This window comes from Haliotis rubra, unplaced genomic scaffold, assembly GCF_003918875.1.
Source record: "Haliotis rubra isolate DU_JTF1 unplaced genomic scaffold, ASM391887v1 Scf25, whole genome shotgun sequence".
Lineage (NCBI taxonomy): Eukaryota > Metazoa > Mollusca > Gastropoda > Lepetellida > Haliotidae > Haliotis > Haliotis rubra.
The window spans coordinates 1958532-1976436 of NW_025766558.1; the positions used below are offsets into that span (position 1 = coordinate 1958532).

Here is a 17905-nt window from a genome sequence, read left to right on the forward strand (position 1 = left end):
TATTGTAGAGGCATTTACTTTCTCTAATGTACATTAAATTTTCATATTCTCATATCTTTAATGTATTTTCTCCATAGAGAAATGCATTACAAAGTTCCATTTGAGGCCCTGTGTGATTTGATGATTGCAGACAAGAATTGGAAAAGACTGATATCATTTGGTTATTGATTGCGTATTGTCCCCCTTAATCAGCGTTTCAAGATGGGCCATGTGCTTCGTCCTCCAATCATCTTTCTCCCCCTTTAACTGAGGTTCTGTCAAGGCTCTGAAATGCTCCGTTCACTGGCTCCCAAATGCTCTGTTCGCTAGCTCCCACGATTAAATGAAGTCTTTAAGACTGATATGAGAGGAAGTTAATTGGTGTGTCGATTGCTTGCAAGCATTCGACACATGTTGTGTGAGGTGTGTGGCTGGTCTCAGCCGAGCTCTTGTGTGGGCAAGAGGCTAAATCAGTCAGAGTACACAGAAGAGAGAATTAACTTTTGTGTACATAACGTGTTTCTCTTAATGCTTGTTTCAACGTGTTTACACCCTATGTATTTAGAGTAGGGCTCCATCAATCCCGAGTATCCCCAAAGTCTTGTTCGCAATGAGCTGCCACAGTGACAAGCAACAGGTAACCCCCACCCTCTGAAACCAAGCAAAGTGAGGCTGTATTCTTACCTGTAATCCTGGCCCTGACCCCAGTCTCATTACCTGGTCAGGCTTGAGAACAGGTACAAAATGAAACAGAATTAACTCTTAACCTCGAATCAACTTTGTGATGACCTTCTTGTGTAAACTCAGCCCCCCAGGGCTCTGTACACAAGAATAAACCAAAGATTAACTTTCTGAGTTTTTATGTTAAACGGAATGTTTCAAAATGTGACTTGTGTTAGGTATTAGTGATCCAGTGTATCTTTTCACTGAATTGTTAAAATATTAAATAAATCTATCTTTAATTTCCATTCCGAATGGGAAAGATATGAATTGGTATCTGTCACTTAAACAATTTTTACTGAATAAGTAACATGTTTCGGGAATCCGTCAGGAAATGTAATCAAATTCTGGTGTAGTGTTAAATTTTTGAGAAAAAGAAAGTGTGGCATTTGTTCATCTTACAGGAATGTGTGTAATTTAGCAAAATGATGAAGTTGAATGTTAAACCGATTTAAACACCACTGTTAAGAATGCGCGAAATGATCGTGCGGAAAATAATATCCTGTTATTATGTCTGAAGTAATATGTCTTAGATCACCGTGTTTATGGAGGAAAATGATAGCTTGGAGATGCTATCAGATGAAGACTAATACTAATGAAAACTTTGCAGTCAGTTCATATTTTTATGTGGGATATTCTAATCTATCATAACCCTAAAAAACTATAAATGCTTCCCTGCAAGACGTTAGCAGGAGGAATTAGATTGGCTACAATTGATATGACAAAGCTACAAATGTAAGGGTGTGTGATACGCAACAATAATGTCTGCCTGACCATAACTCATCGATGACGGGCATTAGGAAAATATTACGCAAATAGTGTTATTAGATAAGCAGTGAGAAGAATGGCTTTCCATGTATTGAGATTTGCTGCACGAGGTAAATAGATTAAGGGTTGGACAATTCAATATACTTTATCAGGAACAGGAATGAGTTTAGTTCAGAAAGAATGAATCTTAAAGCAAAAGGTGAGAGATAGTTTTGTGTGGAAATAAAGCATTTTAGGTATATTATACCAGGTCTTGAAAAATGCCAGTTCAGGGCCTCAGGAAACTTACAAAGATCGTAAAAAGTGCTCACACTTTGTAGTTATTCATATCAAATTGACAGTAAGTTCCAGAGATAAGATTGTCATATATTTCAAATAGTCTGTACAAAGCTGGTTAACATGTTACTGATGTTATGAATAACATATCTTTATGCTATAATTTCCTTATGTAATGGTGAGTCAGTCCATATTGGAGCTGAAAACACAAACTGATTTGCAACCATGGAGGGGGTATGATATGGTACTACTAGTCTGTAAACTACTCTCATGTATAATTTGTCTATTCATTTACATTTATGTGTAAAAGAAAATGTATTGGTGTACTAGGGTCACATTTGAGCTGACGACCCACAAAGCAAAAGAGGGGTAGATTTGGTAGATATTTGGCAAACAACTCTATCTGTAGCTATACCCAGTTCACAATGGAGCAAAACAAAAACCTAAATGAACTCAATATTAAACCAGGAAAGTCCGACAAAGAACACATGGTTTGCTTATTCCGAGGTGTGCTAACTGGAGATCTTCCCATGCATGTTTGTAGTAATGGTTTGAACACATATTCAAACTTGACATTTTATGTAATTTATTCTTCAATTAAATAATCTACTATTTTGAACACAGTTGTATTTTTGCATCCATCCATGAAAGTAATTTCCCGTTATTTTGTGGAGCTTCCTTTGATAAAAAATGTATAAAATGATATTGTTGGTCAATTAGATTTGTGCTTTCAACCATGAAAACAATTTCATTTAATGTTTGTGTAAGTTTCTCCTGAATGCCAAGGTGTTGAATTCATAAATTGTACATGGCACTTTCTGAGTCCTGAAGCAACAATGGCCTGCACATCTGTGACATGTCGTATCAAGTTTCTCCAGGCCATGCCATCTCGTATATAGTCCCATAAACCAACCAGACCACACATTCTTGTCATCACACAAGATGATCAGCATGACTATATGGAAATGCAAATATGCCTAGCTTCTATTTTACCATTTATTCAAATATATGCGAAGAGATTAGATTTTGAATTGTTGCTCAACTTCAGTGTTGATGGTATGCAGGATGTTTCATGTGAAATTTGCAGGGGAAATAATGCGGATTATTCTGCCGAACATATTTATGAATTCTGATGACATTCAGCCCTACATTTTGAGTTCAAGCTGAAGGTATTCACTACTACAGAAGGATATGATATTGATGTTGTAGAATACTTCGATCAGTACATACATTCACTTCTATCATCAGTCACCTTTGTTGCTGAACAAACACTGAACAAATCTATACCAAACTCTCAAGTCAGGTGACTCATGTCAGCAGTTCATATTTCAATAACATGTTTTTCAGTTCATTTTGTTGTCCTCCCAGAGTGTGTATCATCTGCTGCATGTAAGAAAAAGTTTAAATTTATGAGAAGACTCAAATTCCCTTTTTAACGTTTTCCCATTTTATTAACCGATCCATTGTATCTGCTCTGTATTTTTCACCAAACCCCATCATTCATTCATGCCACATCTAATTCATGGTAATTAATGGTGGCGACTGTCTCTTGACAATTAATGATTTTGTTGGGGAGAGGCAGATAGTAATACAAACAGTAGAAATCAGATGGCCGCTTTAGAAAGGAAGTCATCTCTTGGGCCAAATAATTTTGTAACCATCTATGTTGTTGACAGAATAGCACATGTTGATAAGTGTCTTAAGATACATATCTTGTTTGACAAGGATATTAATTCTCAGTGTCCTACGCATATAGATTTTGGGATCGTTGTCCACCTGTTACGGTGTGCGGATATAATACTGTATAAACTGGGTCCAGAAGGTGTTGCTACCTTCATAAATCTCTCAACTCTGGTCACCCTTCATATTTTTCCATATGATTTAAAAGCAAACATCCGGATTAAACCACGTCTGCCTGTGGCCCTGTCCCAGTGTCTGTATTTGGGCAGCAGTTTTTGGTTATCGTACACATGTATTACATATGGACAGATGGTGTTGTGATGGGCACTTCTATACCTGTATGTTGTCAAGCCCCTCACTCTGGGAGGAGCGAAAGAGAAGAACTTTGAGATTTCATTCAAACCTGTTTTATTTTTTCTAAAACAGTTTCCATCAATAATCATTGTTCTGCTCTCTTGAAATGTATTTTTAAAAACAAATCTATTAATCTCAAATGACCTCTAAAGAGAGAATTTCAAAGATGTCATATCACATATGTGTGGCATTGTTCATGAGAGACTAAATGACATATATCTCTGTCGTTGTGTCTCGATTATTAAAAATACTTGTTTCATAACAAAGCTTGTGTATATATAAATATTTAATATAATTTGGTGGAAACTTGAAAGAGTCTCTCAAATAGTTACTTGGTACATGAAACTATAGAAAAATTATCGTCACATCAAAACACACGAAGTTCATACTGAAGTCTAGTGTTTTTCCATGCTGAATATCTCTGTGACCAGTGTTTTCAAATTTTTAGCTCATGTAAGCACTTGATGTTAGTTAGTTTTATTCTTATTTAGTTGCTATCACCGTGGTGTTCTAAATTCTCAAGATAAACCTGCTTCATTTGAACCATGACCAACCGGCAAGCTACCCACACAGAAACCTTGGAGTATTCATTCTTCCTTGATCAAATTATATAACTGATATTTTTTGTGAAGGAACACTCAAGAGCTTTTTTAAACATTATCGTTAGAAATAAAGAACTTCATTATTTTATTGTCTTTGCATTGAAAGTGCAGTCTGTATAATGTAAATTTTCATAGTTTATGTATGATATTTATCATAAACAAAACTATAAAAATGGGAATTTTGTTGAAGGTTCAGATAGCCAGTACTAACTCTGAGCAGGGCCCCATTTCACAAAGCAGTCGTAGCTCTAAAGTGATCGTAGCTCCCACACTTTAACATAGACTTACGACTGTTGTAGCGCTACGACTGCTTTGTGAAACGGGTCCCCGGGCTCCAGTAAAGAGTTGAGGATATCCCACAATGTGCCAACAGCATGTAAACGGCCAGTTAATGTCAACTTATGATCATAAACACACATAGAGTTCACGTGTCTGAATACAGTGTACATCGTAACAGACATCAATAGTGAAGGTTAATTAGTGGGCTTGGTTTTGAATTAACAATTTCTGTTTTATCATAATTATATTGGTGAAGAACCTGTGTTGAATTTCAGCCGCAGGTTTCATAATACAGATGCTGGAAGGATGGAATAGGAAGCAATGTAAAATGTTGCTCTTGTCTCTCACCTTTGTAAACAATTCAGTGTTCAAGCTTATTTTTGAAAATGTTGTTCTCGCGGATGTCCATGGTAGACATTGACAGAACCTTTGGTATACAAGTGCTACGAAAAAGCCTGGTTTTACACGCTACTAAAAATAAGTTGATTTTTTTCATGTGATGAAAGTTAATCTGTCATGTTGTGGTAGTTTAATAGATAAATTATAGTTAGATGGAAAAAGTAGACTAATTGTAATCATGACTGATTGACTATAGTTAGGAAACCAAATCAACTGTTTATGTTTTTTTGAGCAGTATATATTTTGCAAGGTCAACTGACGAGCCTTGTGTGTTACTTCCTAGAGGAAACCATGGGGCATATTCTTGAGCATAAGGAAGTTCCCTTTCTCTGTGCAGTGTTTAACAAACATGTATCTGTAGGGATGCTGTGTTTTCCTGCTGTATTGAAACTGGGTCTGAAGGTATCGAGATAGGGCCTGAACCAGCTGACAAGCAAACATTCTATTCACCTTTTATTGGTTTTCAACACTATTCATGAAACCATGAAGATCGAAAAAAATTGTTCTATTGATTTTCTTTCCTAGATATGCATGTAAGGGAGACAACTTGCAGTATCAGGCACTGTGCTAGTGGAGCACCTGCTACCTTGAATGGTCACATGATCATTTAGTCAAAATTGATTTGATTTGCATGAATGATGGTAAAGGTTATGTCTGAGGGAATGCCAGACTGGATGTGCCATTTACCTTCACACACAACATGAAAGTCATCCAGAGACTGCCTCAAACTTAATTAGCTTTCTGATTAATCAAAATTGTTTTATTCTAAATGTATTGATGTACCTGAATGAGGAGTAAATGAGGACATAGTGAAAGTACACTGACAGATTAGACAGTTTGTGAATTTATGAGAAGTATTCAAAGTGTCTACTGGCACTGTACAATGAATCACTCATTGACTTCCAACATCTGTTAGTACTGAACGTACAATGTGTAGGATGGTGTCACTGTGTAGGATAATGTGAGACTGTGTTGGATAATGTGACTGTGTAGGATAATGTGACTGTTGGATAATGTGAGGGCGGTGGGGTAGTCTAGTGGTTAAAGCGTTGGTTCGTCACGCCGAAGACCCGGGTTCGAATCCCCACATGGGTACAATGAGTGAAGCCCATTCCTGGTGTCCCCCGCCGTGACATTGTTGGAATATTGCTAAAAGCGGCGTAAAACCAAACTCAGTCAGTCAGTTGGATAATGTGACTGTGTTGGATAATGTGAGACTGTGTTGGATAATGTGACTGTTGGATAATGTGACTGTGTTGGATAGTTTGACTGTAGGATAATGTGATTGTAGGATAATGTGACTGTTGGATAATGTGACTGTGTTGGATAATGTGACTGTTGGATAATGTGACTGTGTTGGATAATGTGACTGTTGGATAATGTGACTGTTGGATAATGTGACTGTGTTGGATAATGTGACTGTGTGGATAATGTGACTGTTGGATAATGTGACTGTTGGATAATGTGACTGTGTTGGATAATGTGACTGTTGGATAATGTGACTGTGTTGGATAATGTGACTGTTGGATAATGTGACTGTGTTGGATAATGTGACTGTTGGATAATGTGACTGTTGGATAATGTGACTGTTGGATAATGTGACTGTGTTGGATAATGTGACTGTTGGATAATGTGACTGTTGGATAATGTGACTGTTAGATAATTTGACTGTAGGATAATGTGACTGTTAGATAATTTGACTGTAGGATAATGGGACTGTTGGATAATGGGACTTGGATAATATGACTGTGTTGGATAATGTGACTGTTGGATAATGTGACTGTGTTGGATAATGTGACTGTGTTGGATAATGTGACTGTGTTGGATAATGTGACTGTTGGATAATGTGACTGTTGGATAATGTGACTGTTGGATAATGTGACTGTTGGATAATGTGACTTTGTTCGATAATGTGACTGTTAGATAATTTGACTGTAGGATAATGGGACTGTTGGATAATGTGACTGTTGGATAATGTGACTGTTGATAATGTGACTGTTTGATAATGTGACTGTTGGATAATGTGACTGTTAGATAATTTGACTGTAGGATAATGTGACTGTTAGATAATTTGACTGTAGGATAATGGGACTGTTGGATAATGGGACTTGGACAATATGACTGTGTATGATAATGTGACTGTTGGATAATGGGACTTGGACAATATGACTGAAGGATAATGTGACTGTGTTGGATAATGTGACAGTGTGAAATTACGTGTCTTTTTCTGCTTCAGTATGTACACCATCCGAGACATGCTTCTTTTACAGAAGAACCAACTCCTCTACTCCCAGTCCTAATGCCCCTGCATTATTCACCACTACTTTATTTCTGATATTAATACTCATTTCTGTGAATTTCTCTTGACAGGAACATTTCTCGAATTGCACCGATTATACCGCTATTAGCTGTGTGTCCTGCATTTGTGCGACTAGCCATATTCTCCTAGAGAGACCCCTTTGTTTGCTCGGCACAGATCTTCTGTCATTAACCCCCCATCTCAGTCAGACAAACGGTAGAGGCGACACTTAGGCCCATGTGGGCCGGGGATAAAATGTCTGCTCTCATATTGAATAATTGGACCATGTAGGAAAAGATTAGCATTTTATGATGTCAATATGAAGGCCTCTCCATACTTGCTTGTGCCCTAACAGGGAGAGAAGCTATCAGGAAGTGTTATCTGGGGGAGACCCTGGCAATACAAGCCCTGTATTCGCTTCTTATATTAATGATAATCAGTTTTAAGTCGACCCTCATCTCGTCGGCAGGGCCTCTCTCTCATGAAATATGAACTTGAATTTGAAAGGCCAGAAGGAAATGATAAATGTCAACGCCATAGTTCCCAGGCGGACTTGTTGGGTACCGCTCTCCTTCAGAACCCTGCTCAAACACAAGCGGGGGCTAATCGCTAGCGGAGACAATTCCACCACCATTGTGTGGAGGCTTGAGAGGCTGCAGTCAGAGAAATAATGTCCGTTAAATGTCTCTTCCCCTATCAAGTATAATCATGGAAGCGAGGAGGGAAAATTATCACTTAATTGAGATTAATTCCAGTCTGTCCTTAACTTTGTCCTGGCTGTCAGAGGGAGTTGTGTCCCGTCATTTGGTCTTGACTTGTTGCCCTGCCTTGGATACTGTTACTTGTCATACAAGCTGCTTACAGAAGTACTGAGTCTCATCAACTACTTCTGGGCTTAGTAGACCTGAATAAATTGTAGCACTCTACACTGATGTGTAACCTACACAAAACACTCACATTGAATCACCATGCAGAGCAATGTTGAATTATAACCAATTATTTTACTGTTTATAAAACCATTCCATATTTTTTATAAAGAAATTAAATTATTTTTGTAATTTATGAATGATTTGTAAAAAAAGATATAAAGAGACTTCTATAACAGCAATTTACGTGTACAATAATCAAAACCCAAATTATATTGGTGTAGCATTAATAATGCTGGCACTGTTGATAGATTGAAACATATTTTTTTAAATGTTTTCCTTTATTTTCAGAGAGTTCTACTATATCCAAATGGAGAAATTTGCTCGTCAGTCAATCGCGGAAGGATGCAAGCATATCGAGGACCTTGTAGTGACTGCAGACTCAGAACTCTATCGTGTCCTGAATCTCCACTATAACCGAAACAACCAGATTGAGGTATTTACATCTTGATGTACAAAATACCATTCCACATGTCATAGGGATTTGTTTTGTCTTTCTGTAATTTAAAAAAATTATTCTCCAAAATTTTCTTAAACAGAATAACATAACTTATTATGGCTGTCGTAAGGTGAGGTGCAGATGTTTTCTAAAATGACCAGCTAATAGATTATTCTTGCCAATAATAGAATTGTATTGGTCATTTGAATTTAATTCTATATATACCATTTACATTCACAATCTGCTTGTTTTTGTTAGAATCATTATGATTCCTTGTTTTGCATAGTTTCTTGCTCAAACACCACGCGGCAGAGTCAAATAGGGAAAATAATCAGGGGTGATTTAAGGTTATCTGTCTAATAAAAATAAAAAAGAGTATTTTTGTAAAATAAAAATTAAGCAAATATGTGTTAAACAAAATTATTTTGTTCATGGGATTTAATATAGGCAGAAAAAAAGAAACTAGACTGGTCCTACATAATGGCCAATTTTTCCTGTGTCTCTAATTCCTGGAGGAAGATTAACATTCTAAAATAGCATCTTTGTTCTTCATGAGGAAATAAGTACAAAATATTCCATAATCCTGTCAGTGATTCCAAAGTCCCAAAGAAAATGATGTCGATATTTTTTATGAAAATCAACAAGATTATTCCTTGAGCTAGAAGAGGACTTATATTCTTATGAAAGAATAGAATTAGAGTTGACAGGTAAAAATACTGTAATGATAAAAAAGAAAAATAGGGATAAAAAAATGGGCCATGTTCTTCAGTAATGTGAGGTTGTTGCGAGATGTAACAGTTCAGTATCCACTTAAGACATTTAGTCAGTTGAAGCAGTGTAACGCCAAGCTTCCCAGCTAAGAGGATTTCTGCGTAACAAGATTAGATATCTCTTGTAGAACCCCAGCCATTTTGTTGCCTACCCTTTGGATGCATGTAAGATGACTGCCCTTCAATCAAAGATTGTTGTCAATAACGGCCACCTCAACGGCCTGCACGATGTCAGATTGCATCGTCAATCCACATCAATGACTACTTACATGACTTTCCTCCTACTAAGACTAACAATGATCGATCGGACAATTGTCTTTAAAGCAACCTTTCAGGCATGTGGACTTGACACAATACAACTCGCAATCAGAGAGTTTGTGAGTTTTTCAAGTCGCTTAATGCACACATTATTCTGTCATCTTTAGCTTATGTAGGTTTCTCATTAATTTCTTGTGTGTGGACGTTGGTTCTTTGTTGGAGCCGTCTCGCACCACTTCCTTCAATAACTGAGCTTTGATGCGATGGCGGAACATGAGAAATCACTTACGACTCAGGCAGAAGATGGCCAGTTGGAGACCACGTCTTGTCATTGAAGTCATGAATGAAATCGTTTATCACAGGTGTGATGCTCACCTGTGTTGAGAGTGCTTCATTACTCAACACAGGGTCAGCCAGGACAGGACACACGCTCACAAACAGTTCACTAAATAATTTTTCCCAAAATAAATCTAGTTATATGTTTGATTGGTTGATAACAAGGATGAGTTATATAGTGACCTTTTCAGAACAGCGTCACTGGCTCAACAGTGCATGGGTTTGTTGCTGTTCATTCGAGCAGCCCTTGTTGAAGAAGGGCATGGTTAATCACTGCATGCCATTGTCATCTTAGCTATTCATTCCTTGAATAAAGAATGGCTGTCTCTAAACTTCAAACATCCTTAGAAATAGGGACAGAACTGTAGGGCAAACAAACGTGGGAGACATTGTTTAGCGAAAGTAGTTTGTTACACTTCACAGTGTGATGTCAGCTTCTTTGGGTAGTATACTAGTGTTAGATGCAAGCATCATGGTCACATAGTGGTTGTAAATATGATATACTGACGGGAGGATATTTAGGAATTCCCTGAGATTACCATAATTTGTCCTGCATGTGTAAGACATACCTATTTAATATCATTAATCTTATGAAGTTTAGTTTATTGTGAAATATCCCCAGGCTAATTTAAATTTATTTAAGTATGAAATTAGCAGAGCTAATATAGGTATGTTTCCTGTAAAATATCACAGAGCTAAAATTGTTTAGTTTCCTGTAAAATACCACGGAGCTAAAATTGTTTAGTTTCCTGTAAAATACCACAGAGCTAATATTGTTTAGTTTCCTCTAAAATATCACAGAGCTAATATTGTTTAGTTTCCTCTAAAATATCACAGAGCTAATATTGTTTAGTTTCCTGTAAAATATCACAGAGCTAATATTGTTTAGTTTCCTGTAAAATATCACAGAGCTAATATTGTTTAGTTACCTCTAAAATATCACAGAGCTTATATTGTTTAGCTTCCTGTAAAATACCACAGAGCTAATTTTGTTATGACGCATATACAAATTTCACATGGCTAAAATTTTTTAGTTTCCTGTAAAATATCCCTGAGCTAAAATTGTTTAGTTTCCTGTAAAATACCACAGAGCTAAAATTGTTTAGTTTCCTCTAAAATATCCCAGCCAGACAGAGACTGAACATTGCTATAATGGAACTGAAAATCAGGTTAAGTATGATTAACCTTTACTCATAACGAAGGAGCAGGGAATATTATTTATTTATATTTAAATATTTTATTTATTACTATTCAACACTAAGCTCTGTCTTTAGGCTGGCTGTGGCTGACTGACAACTGTTTCATGTACCTGGTCTGGTGTCTTAGACTATGCACAACGTAAGTTGGGTATTGGAAGATATGTCAAGTATCTTTACTTGTGTTGCAGGTGCCTGAGACATTTCGGATTGTGGTACAATCAACGCTACGAGAGTTTTACCGAGCTATATCCGCCAACAAAGATACCGAGCCATCTTGGAAGAAGGCCATCTACAAGGTCATTGCCAGAATGGACGACTCGTTACCTGACTTTTTCAAATCAGCAAACTGGCTGGAACGTCTTGGAGATGCATAAACAATTAAGATGTTTCACTACATGTTGAGGTACTGTTTATGATGATCAGCTGGTGAGACAAGATACAGGAATACCGGTTCCCTGATTTACGGCTCCCGAGTCGTGACTGGATCGAGTGGAGCTAGTCCAGTTTCAAACATATTGACTCTGAACAAGGATTATTGAATATAAACCTTTGTTTATAAAGATATTTATTTATTTGTTTATCATGTGACAACAAGAATATGGAAAATGCATATTTATTATTCTTTTTATAATTCAGAGATAATATCCATCATTTTTATCAAGTGCTATGATTAATATTTTAAATATGTTTCACTGTTTTTTTGACATGCAACTATTGTACGAAATAATGCATAATTAACAATATTCAATATTGTGGAAAATATGGCCAAGGAGCATAATGTGGAGGTGATTGTGAAATCAGACATAATGTGAAGAGGAATGGTCGTGAAGTCAGACATAATGTTTCATACCGTTTTTGCTGGGTTTAGCTGTTACATACTCTAGTCACTTCAAGCAGTGTGTTCGTCTACGTCATGGTTCGTCAATACATCATATTTATCTGGGTTTATTTTCATTTCTCAGATCTGCATGACAGACTGTGTATACACATAATGTTATATATAGTTTCTGTTGACCTCGCAAAATGCTTCGGACTAAACTGTTTACACTTAGTCCGGAAAAGAGCTTTGTCATCACTTTGTTCACAATCATTACAGTTTTCTCCGCTTCTCTTGCATTGCTTCAGGATAATTCTTTTGCGCAAACAAGCCATTACTACCCAGCTTCATAATTTGTAACCATGGTAACTTGTTAAATTGTGATCTGCTGTTGTTAAACATTCCATACAATTTCAAACTTAAGCTAGATTCAAATGTCCAGTATGATAGGAAAAATGTTGATCTTGACCCAAATGATATTACAGAATTTGTTTTGTTTATATTTTGTTGTTATAGAGATCAAAGATCAAAACCAACCTAATCAAATTTATGTGAAAGTTCACTTTAAATTAGATCTTACGTAATCAAAATGTGTCATAATAATTAGATCAAATTAATTTAAAATATTTCTGGTACCTAAAGGGTTTCAGCTGAAATCAAGCAAGGAGTTCACCATATTTTCTTGACATGTAATTATTTCACAATTCAGAAATTTACAAATAATCTCAAACATATTCATTGTTAGATAATCTCATATCACAATGTTTGGAGCTATCTCCCTTGCCATCTCATGGCAGCCAAGTACTGATTTTGAACATGTAATCATCATATTATTCATTTTCATTCCTTCTTTTGCACCCCAGTATTCAATTTTCAAAAGTTATATTGAAAGAGGGTGGGTAGCAAGAAGTTTGAGGTAACACTCATTAATTTGGCAAAATATAGCATAAATGATTACCAATTAATAACTTTAACTTTGCAGGATGGTTGCATTTGGGGCAACTTGAAAATAGTGGTTGCACTTGGTGCAACATCCCTCTGTTTACGATTAGTTGAACCTGTTTTCACCTGTTGGTTGCACATAGTGCAAGTCAGGCTGCAGGGATGATTAGACAAGTGATTTCCATCTACTCAACTGTAAAGATGTTTAGATAACTGAAACTTTCCTTCATGGTATTTTATTTACTTGTGTATTATTGACTTGAAAACTAAGTACCTAAGTTGTTTTTGATGATCATTCAGATGATTGTTAATGTCATGAAAGGTGTTGTAGAGTGGGTTAATTCAGCAGTGTAAAACCGATGAAGATTCTTTGTTCAAAATCAGTCGCTCCAAGTCCCTTTTCTCTTTACATCACTTAGTCAGATGTTATTGAGAGAAATGTGCAATGTTCGCAGTTTTTGACCTTTCCAGAGATCTCTGTAGGCTAAAGGTAGACATTTGTAGACAGTAATTTGTTTATTTCCAAATACATATAATCTGCCTGTATAATAGTATGTAGAGTAGTAGGCACAGACTGTGTTCAAACCTTTTATCATATGCATGAATGAGCATAATATTGAAATATTTCTTACGATGTGTTTTTTAGATTCTAGTTTTTCTAGCATTATTTGTGTTGCTAGGCAATGACCTGTACTGGTATACACGTGTATATATACATGCACAGATTGATGAGTCAGCAATTTTATATGGGATCATTTCACATTTTTATTTCATGCTTGAAACCAGTATCCATAGCAACTAGCTTTCACTATGAGTATGTACCTTGTGCAATAACAGTTTGGACTTCCAACACCAAAGGGTTCATGACAATTTCATATTCCATCAAATCCAGGGGATTAAGCAAAGGTTATAATTTGAAAGTACATGACAAGTTATTGTATTGCATAATTATTCTTTGAAGGACATGATGGTGTAATTTGTGTCCTATGTTCATGTATATATGTATTGAACTACAAGAACAGAATATGATTTGAGTTAACCTTTAATCACTGCTAGATCACAAACTGTGTGCAGCCTCTTGGTACAGAAAATATTATACAGTGTATGTTGCACCATATAGTGCGACCAGTGCTAGTGATTGGTTGCACTTTGTGCAATAGGGTTTGCAATTAATCGCAATTAATGATTGTTTGGTTGCATTGGTGCAACTTGATAATGTGGTTGCACTTGGTGCAACATCCCTCTGCTTAGATTAATGCAACCTGTTCTCACCTCTTGGCTGCACATTGTGCAAGTCAGGCAGTAGGGATGATTAGACCCTGTGATTTCTGTCTATGCTTTACTCAACTGTGTTGTTTTTATTTATTTCTTCATTGTTTTGTTGTGAAAATGCCCATTGGTGCCATGCAGTCTTTGCTCAATACTGCGGTAATCAAACCATTGTCCCTAATCGGACCTGTACGGATCAGGAGAATTCCATTGAACTAGTCGTCTTTGTTGTGGTAGAGTAGAAAGCATAATACTTTATATTCGTCTATCATTTTCTGATTGAAAATCGATGTCTGATATTTACCATTCCAAATGATGTCATTTACACTATTATAGTATGTGTGAAATTATATTTTGAGGTTGAAGTCGTGTATTATTAAATATCAGCCTTGTTCCTTTGTATATAAACTACTGTGAGACTTTTGTTGCCTTTTCCTTGCTGGTGGTCAGTGAGTGGTCAGTGAGTGGTCAGCTACTGCCGCTGCAAGCCTGTCATTATCTACTCACAGTATTGTTATTGCTGGCCTGTATAAGCTGGTTCTGTGTGAAGGTTGTGGGGAGGTAACTCTTGTAGTTAGGAATGCATGCAACTTGTTGGAAAACAAAGACTACAGTTTGTGACACATATTTTCAACCTTTGTGATTATTTTCTGATTGATGAACTTTCATTTTAATAATTTTTTCTAAAAGCACATTCAGAAGATTGTATTTTCAAAAGTCTATCCCTATTTCATGTGAGCAAAGGTTTATGAATGAAGTTGGCTCGGATGACCTGAATTGTTTAACTGTTTCAAATATCTTAACATCAAGCTGAAACACCAGTCATGCAGTACATTGCCATACAAACTGAATACATATATGTGCCATAATTATTTCTAGGATGAAATTATGTCAACAGCACTTTGTTTTCCATCAGGTTATCGGATGAAAGAAAGCGGTGTAAAATTCACCCAAATTGTTTTCCCAGTTAAATTAAGTTGGTTATTTGTGTAGAACTTCAATCCTCCTTCCCTGGTCATGTGGAGAGCCGGACATCCCCGGCATCCACACTCTTGTCCAGCTGATGCCTCCCCGCTCTACACCATGTGGGTACATCAGTACTACAACGTTGTAAACAGCATCCACTGTGACATCGTCTACCAGTGTTGACCAGGTTCCTCCAAATTGGGTGTGGTCAGTCAACTGTGACTGGGAGAAATTTGCCTTTCCACCTTTTCTATATTTTCCTAACTTTTACATGATAATATTGTAGCTGTTATCAAATAAATACTTATAAATAAATCTTGGCTTTGTGTTTGTTATGACTTGGTTGTTGGGTCGTGGAAGTAGGAAGTTATGTCTGATTGTTGGTATATAAATGTGAGATAATATTCATACCGACTTTCTGCTGGATTGTGAGTTGGGGTTATAGCTGCCTTGAACACTATTCCAGTTATACCATGGCATGTTGAGTTAAGGTGGAAGAAAAGCATGAAGTGATGCCAGTCGTGGAGGTTTACCTGTAGACAAAGCGTTCGTGGAGGTTTACCTGTAGACAAAGCGTTCGCTTATCACGCCGAAGACCCGGGTTTGATTCCCCACATATTGCTTAAAGCGGCGTAAAAACCCAACTCTCTCACTGGCCTGGGTATAGTGCTGACAGATCTTGAGACATGGGCACAGTGGCACACGCTGAGACATGGGCACAGTGGCACACGCTGAGTACCTCACCATCATTGGTTGAAATGTATCTGCATGGGCACAATGCCACATGCTGAGTACCTCACCATCATTGGTTGAAATGTATCTGCATGGGCACAGTGCCACAGGGTCAGACAAGTGATGGAGATTTTGACCAGGATGAGGTGCACCACTGTTGTGTACACAGGGTCAGACAAGTGATGGAGACATTGACCAGGACGGATGCACCACTGTTGTGTACACAGGGTCAGACAAGTGATGGAGACATTGACCAGGACGAGGTGCACCACTGTTGTGTACACAGGGTCAGACAAGTGATGGAGACATTGACCAGGACGAGGTGCACCACTGTTGTGTACACAGGGTCAGACAAGTGATGGAGACATTGACCAGGACGAGGTGCACCACTGTTGTGTACACAGGGTCAGACAAGTGATGGAGACATTGACCAGGGCGACGAGGTGCACCACTGTTGTGTACACAGGGTCAGACAAGTGATGGAGACATTGACCAGAGACGAGGTGCACCACTGTTGTGTACACAGGGTCAGACAAGTGATGGAGACATTGACCAGGGCAGGACTGTGCACAGGGTCAGACAAGTGATGCACCACTGTTGTGTGTACACAGGGTCAGACAAGTGATGGAGACATTGACCAGGACGAGGTGCACCACTGTTGTGTACACAGGGTCAGACAAGTGATGGAGACATTGACCAGGACGAGGTGCACCACTGTTGTGTACACAGGGTCAGACAAGTGATGGAGACATTGACCAGGACGGATGCACCACTGTTGTGTACACAGGGTCAGACAAGTGATGGAGACATTGACCAGGACGAGGTGCACCACTGTTGTGTACACAGGGTCAGACAAGTGATGGAGACATTGACCAGGACGAGAGGTGCACCACTGTTGTGTACACAGGGTCAGACAAGTGATGGAGACATTGACCAGGACGAGGTGCACCACTGTTGTGTACACAGGGTCAGACAAGTGATGGAGACATTGACCAGGACGAGGTGCACCACTGTTGTGTACACAGGGTCAGACAAGTGATGGAGACATTGACCAGGACGAGGTGCACCACTGTTGTGTACACAGGGTCAGACAAGTGATGGAGACATTGACCAGGACGAGGTGCACCACTGTTGTGTACACAGGGTCAGACAAGTGATGGAGACATTGACCAGGACGAGGTGCACCACTGTTGTGTACACAGGGTCAGACAAGTGATGGAGACATTGACCAGGACGAGGTGCACCACTGTTGTGTACACAGGGTCAGACAAGTGATGGAGACATTGACCAGGACGAGGTGCACCACTGTTGTGTACACAGGGTCAGACAAGTGATGGAGACATTGACCAGGACGAGGTGCACCACTGTTGTGTACACAGGGTCAGACAAGTGATGGAGACATTGACCAGGACGAGGTGCACCACCACTGTTGTGTACACAGGGTCAGACAAGTGATGGAGACATTGACCAGGACGAGGAGCACCACTGTTGTGTACACAGGGTCAGACAAGTGATGGAGACATTGACCAGGACGAGGTGCACCACTGTTGTGTACACAGGGTCAGACAAGTGATGGAGACATTGACCAGGACGAGGTGCACCACTGTTGTGTACACAGGGTCAGACAAGTGATGGAGACATTGACCAGGACGAGGTGCACCACTGTTGTGTACACAGGGTCAGACAAGTGATGGAGACATTGACCAGGACGAGGTGCACCACTGTTGTGTACACAGGGTCAGACAAGTGATGGAGACATTGACCAGGACGAGGTGCACCACTGTTGTGTACACAGGGTCAGACAAGTGATGGAGACATTGACCAGGACGAGGTGCACCACTGTTGTGTACACAGGGTCAGACAAGTGATGGAGACATTGACCAGGACGAGGTGCA

General features: G+C 38.4%; 1 protein-coding gene across 2 annotated transcripts in view; it reads left to right on the forward strand.

The window, feature by feature from the left end:
• The window catches only part of LOC124279415 (homeobox protein prospero-like), a 31693-nt gene extending 16100 nt beyond the window's left edge, over positions 1-15593 (forward strand). For both annotated transcript variants that reach the window (XM_046715236.1, XM_046715237.1), the window contains exons 4-5: positions 8574-8718; positions 11473-15593. In XM_046715236.1, coding sequence (XP_046571192.1) covers positions 8574-8718; positions 11473-11658 — 331 coding nt within the window. In that variant the 3' untranslated portion in view covers positions 11659-15593. The remainder of the gene's footprint in view (positions 1-8573; positions 8719-11472) is intronic.
• Positions 15594-17905: the final 2312 nt, after the last annotated feature.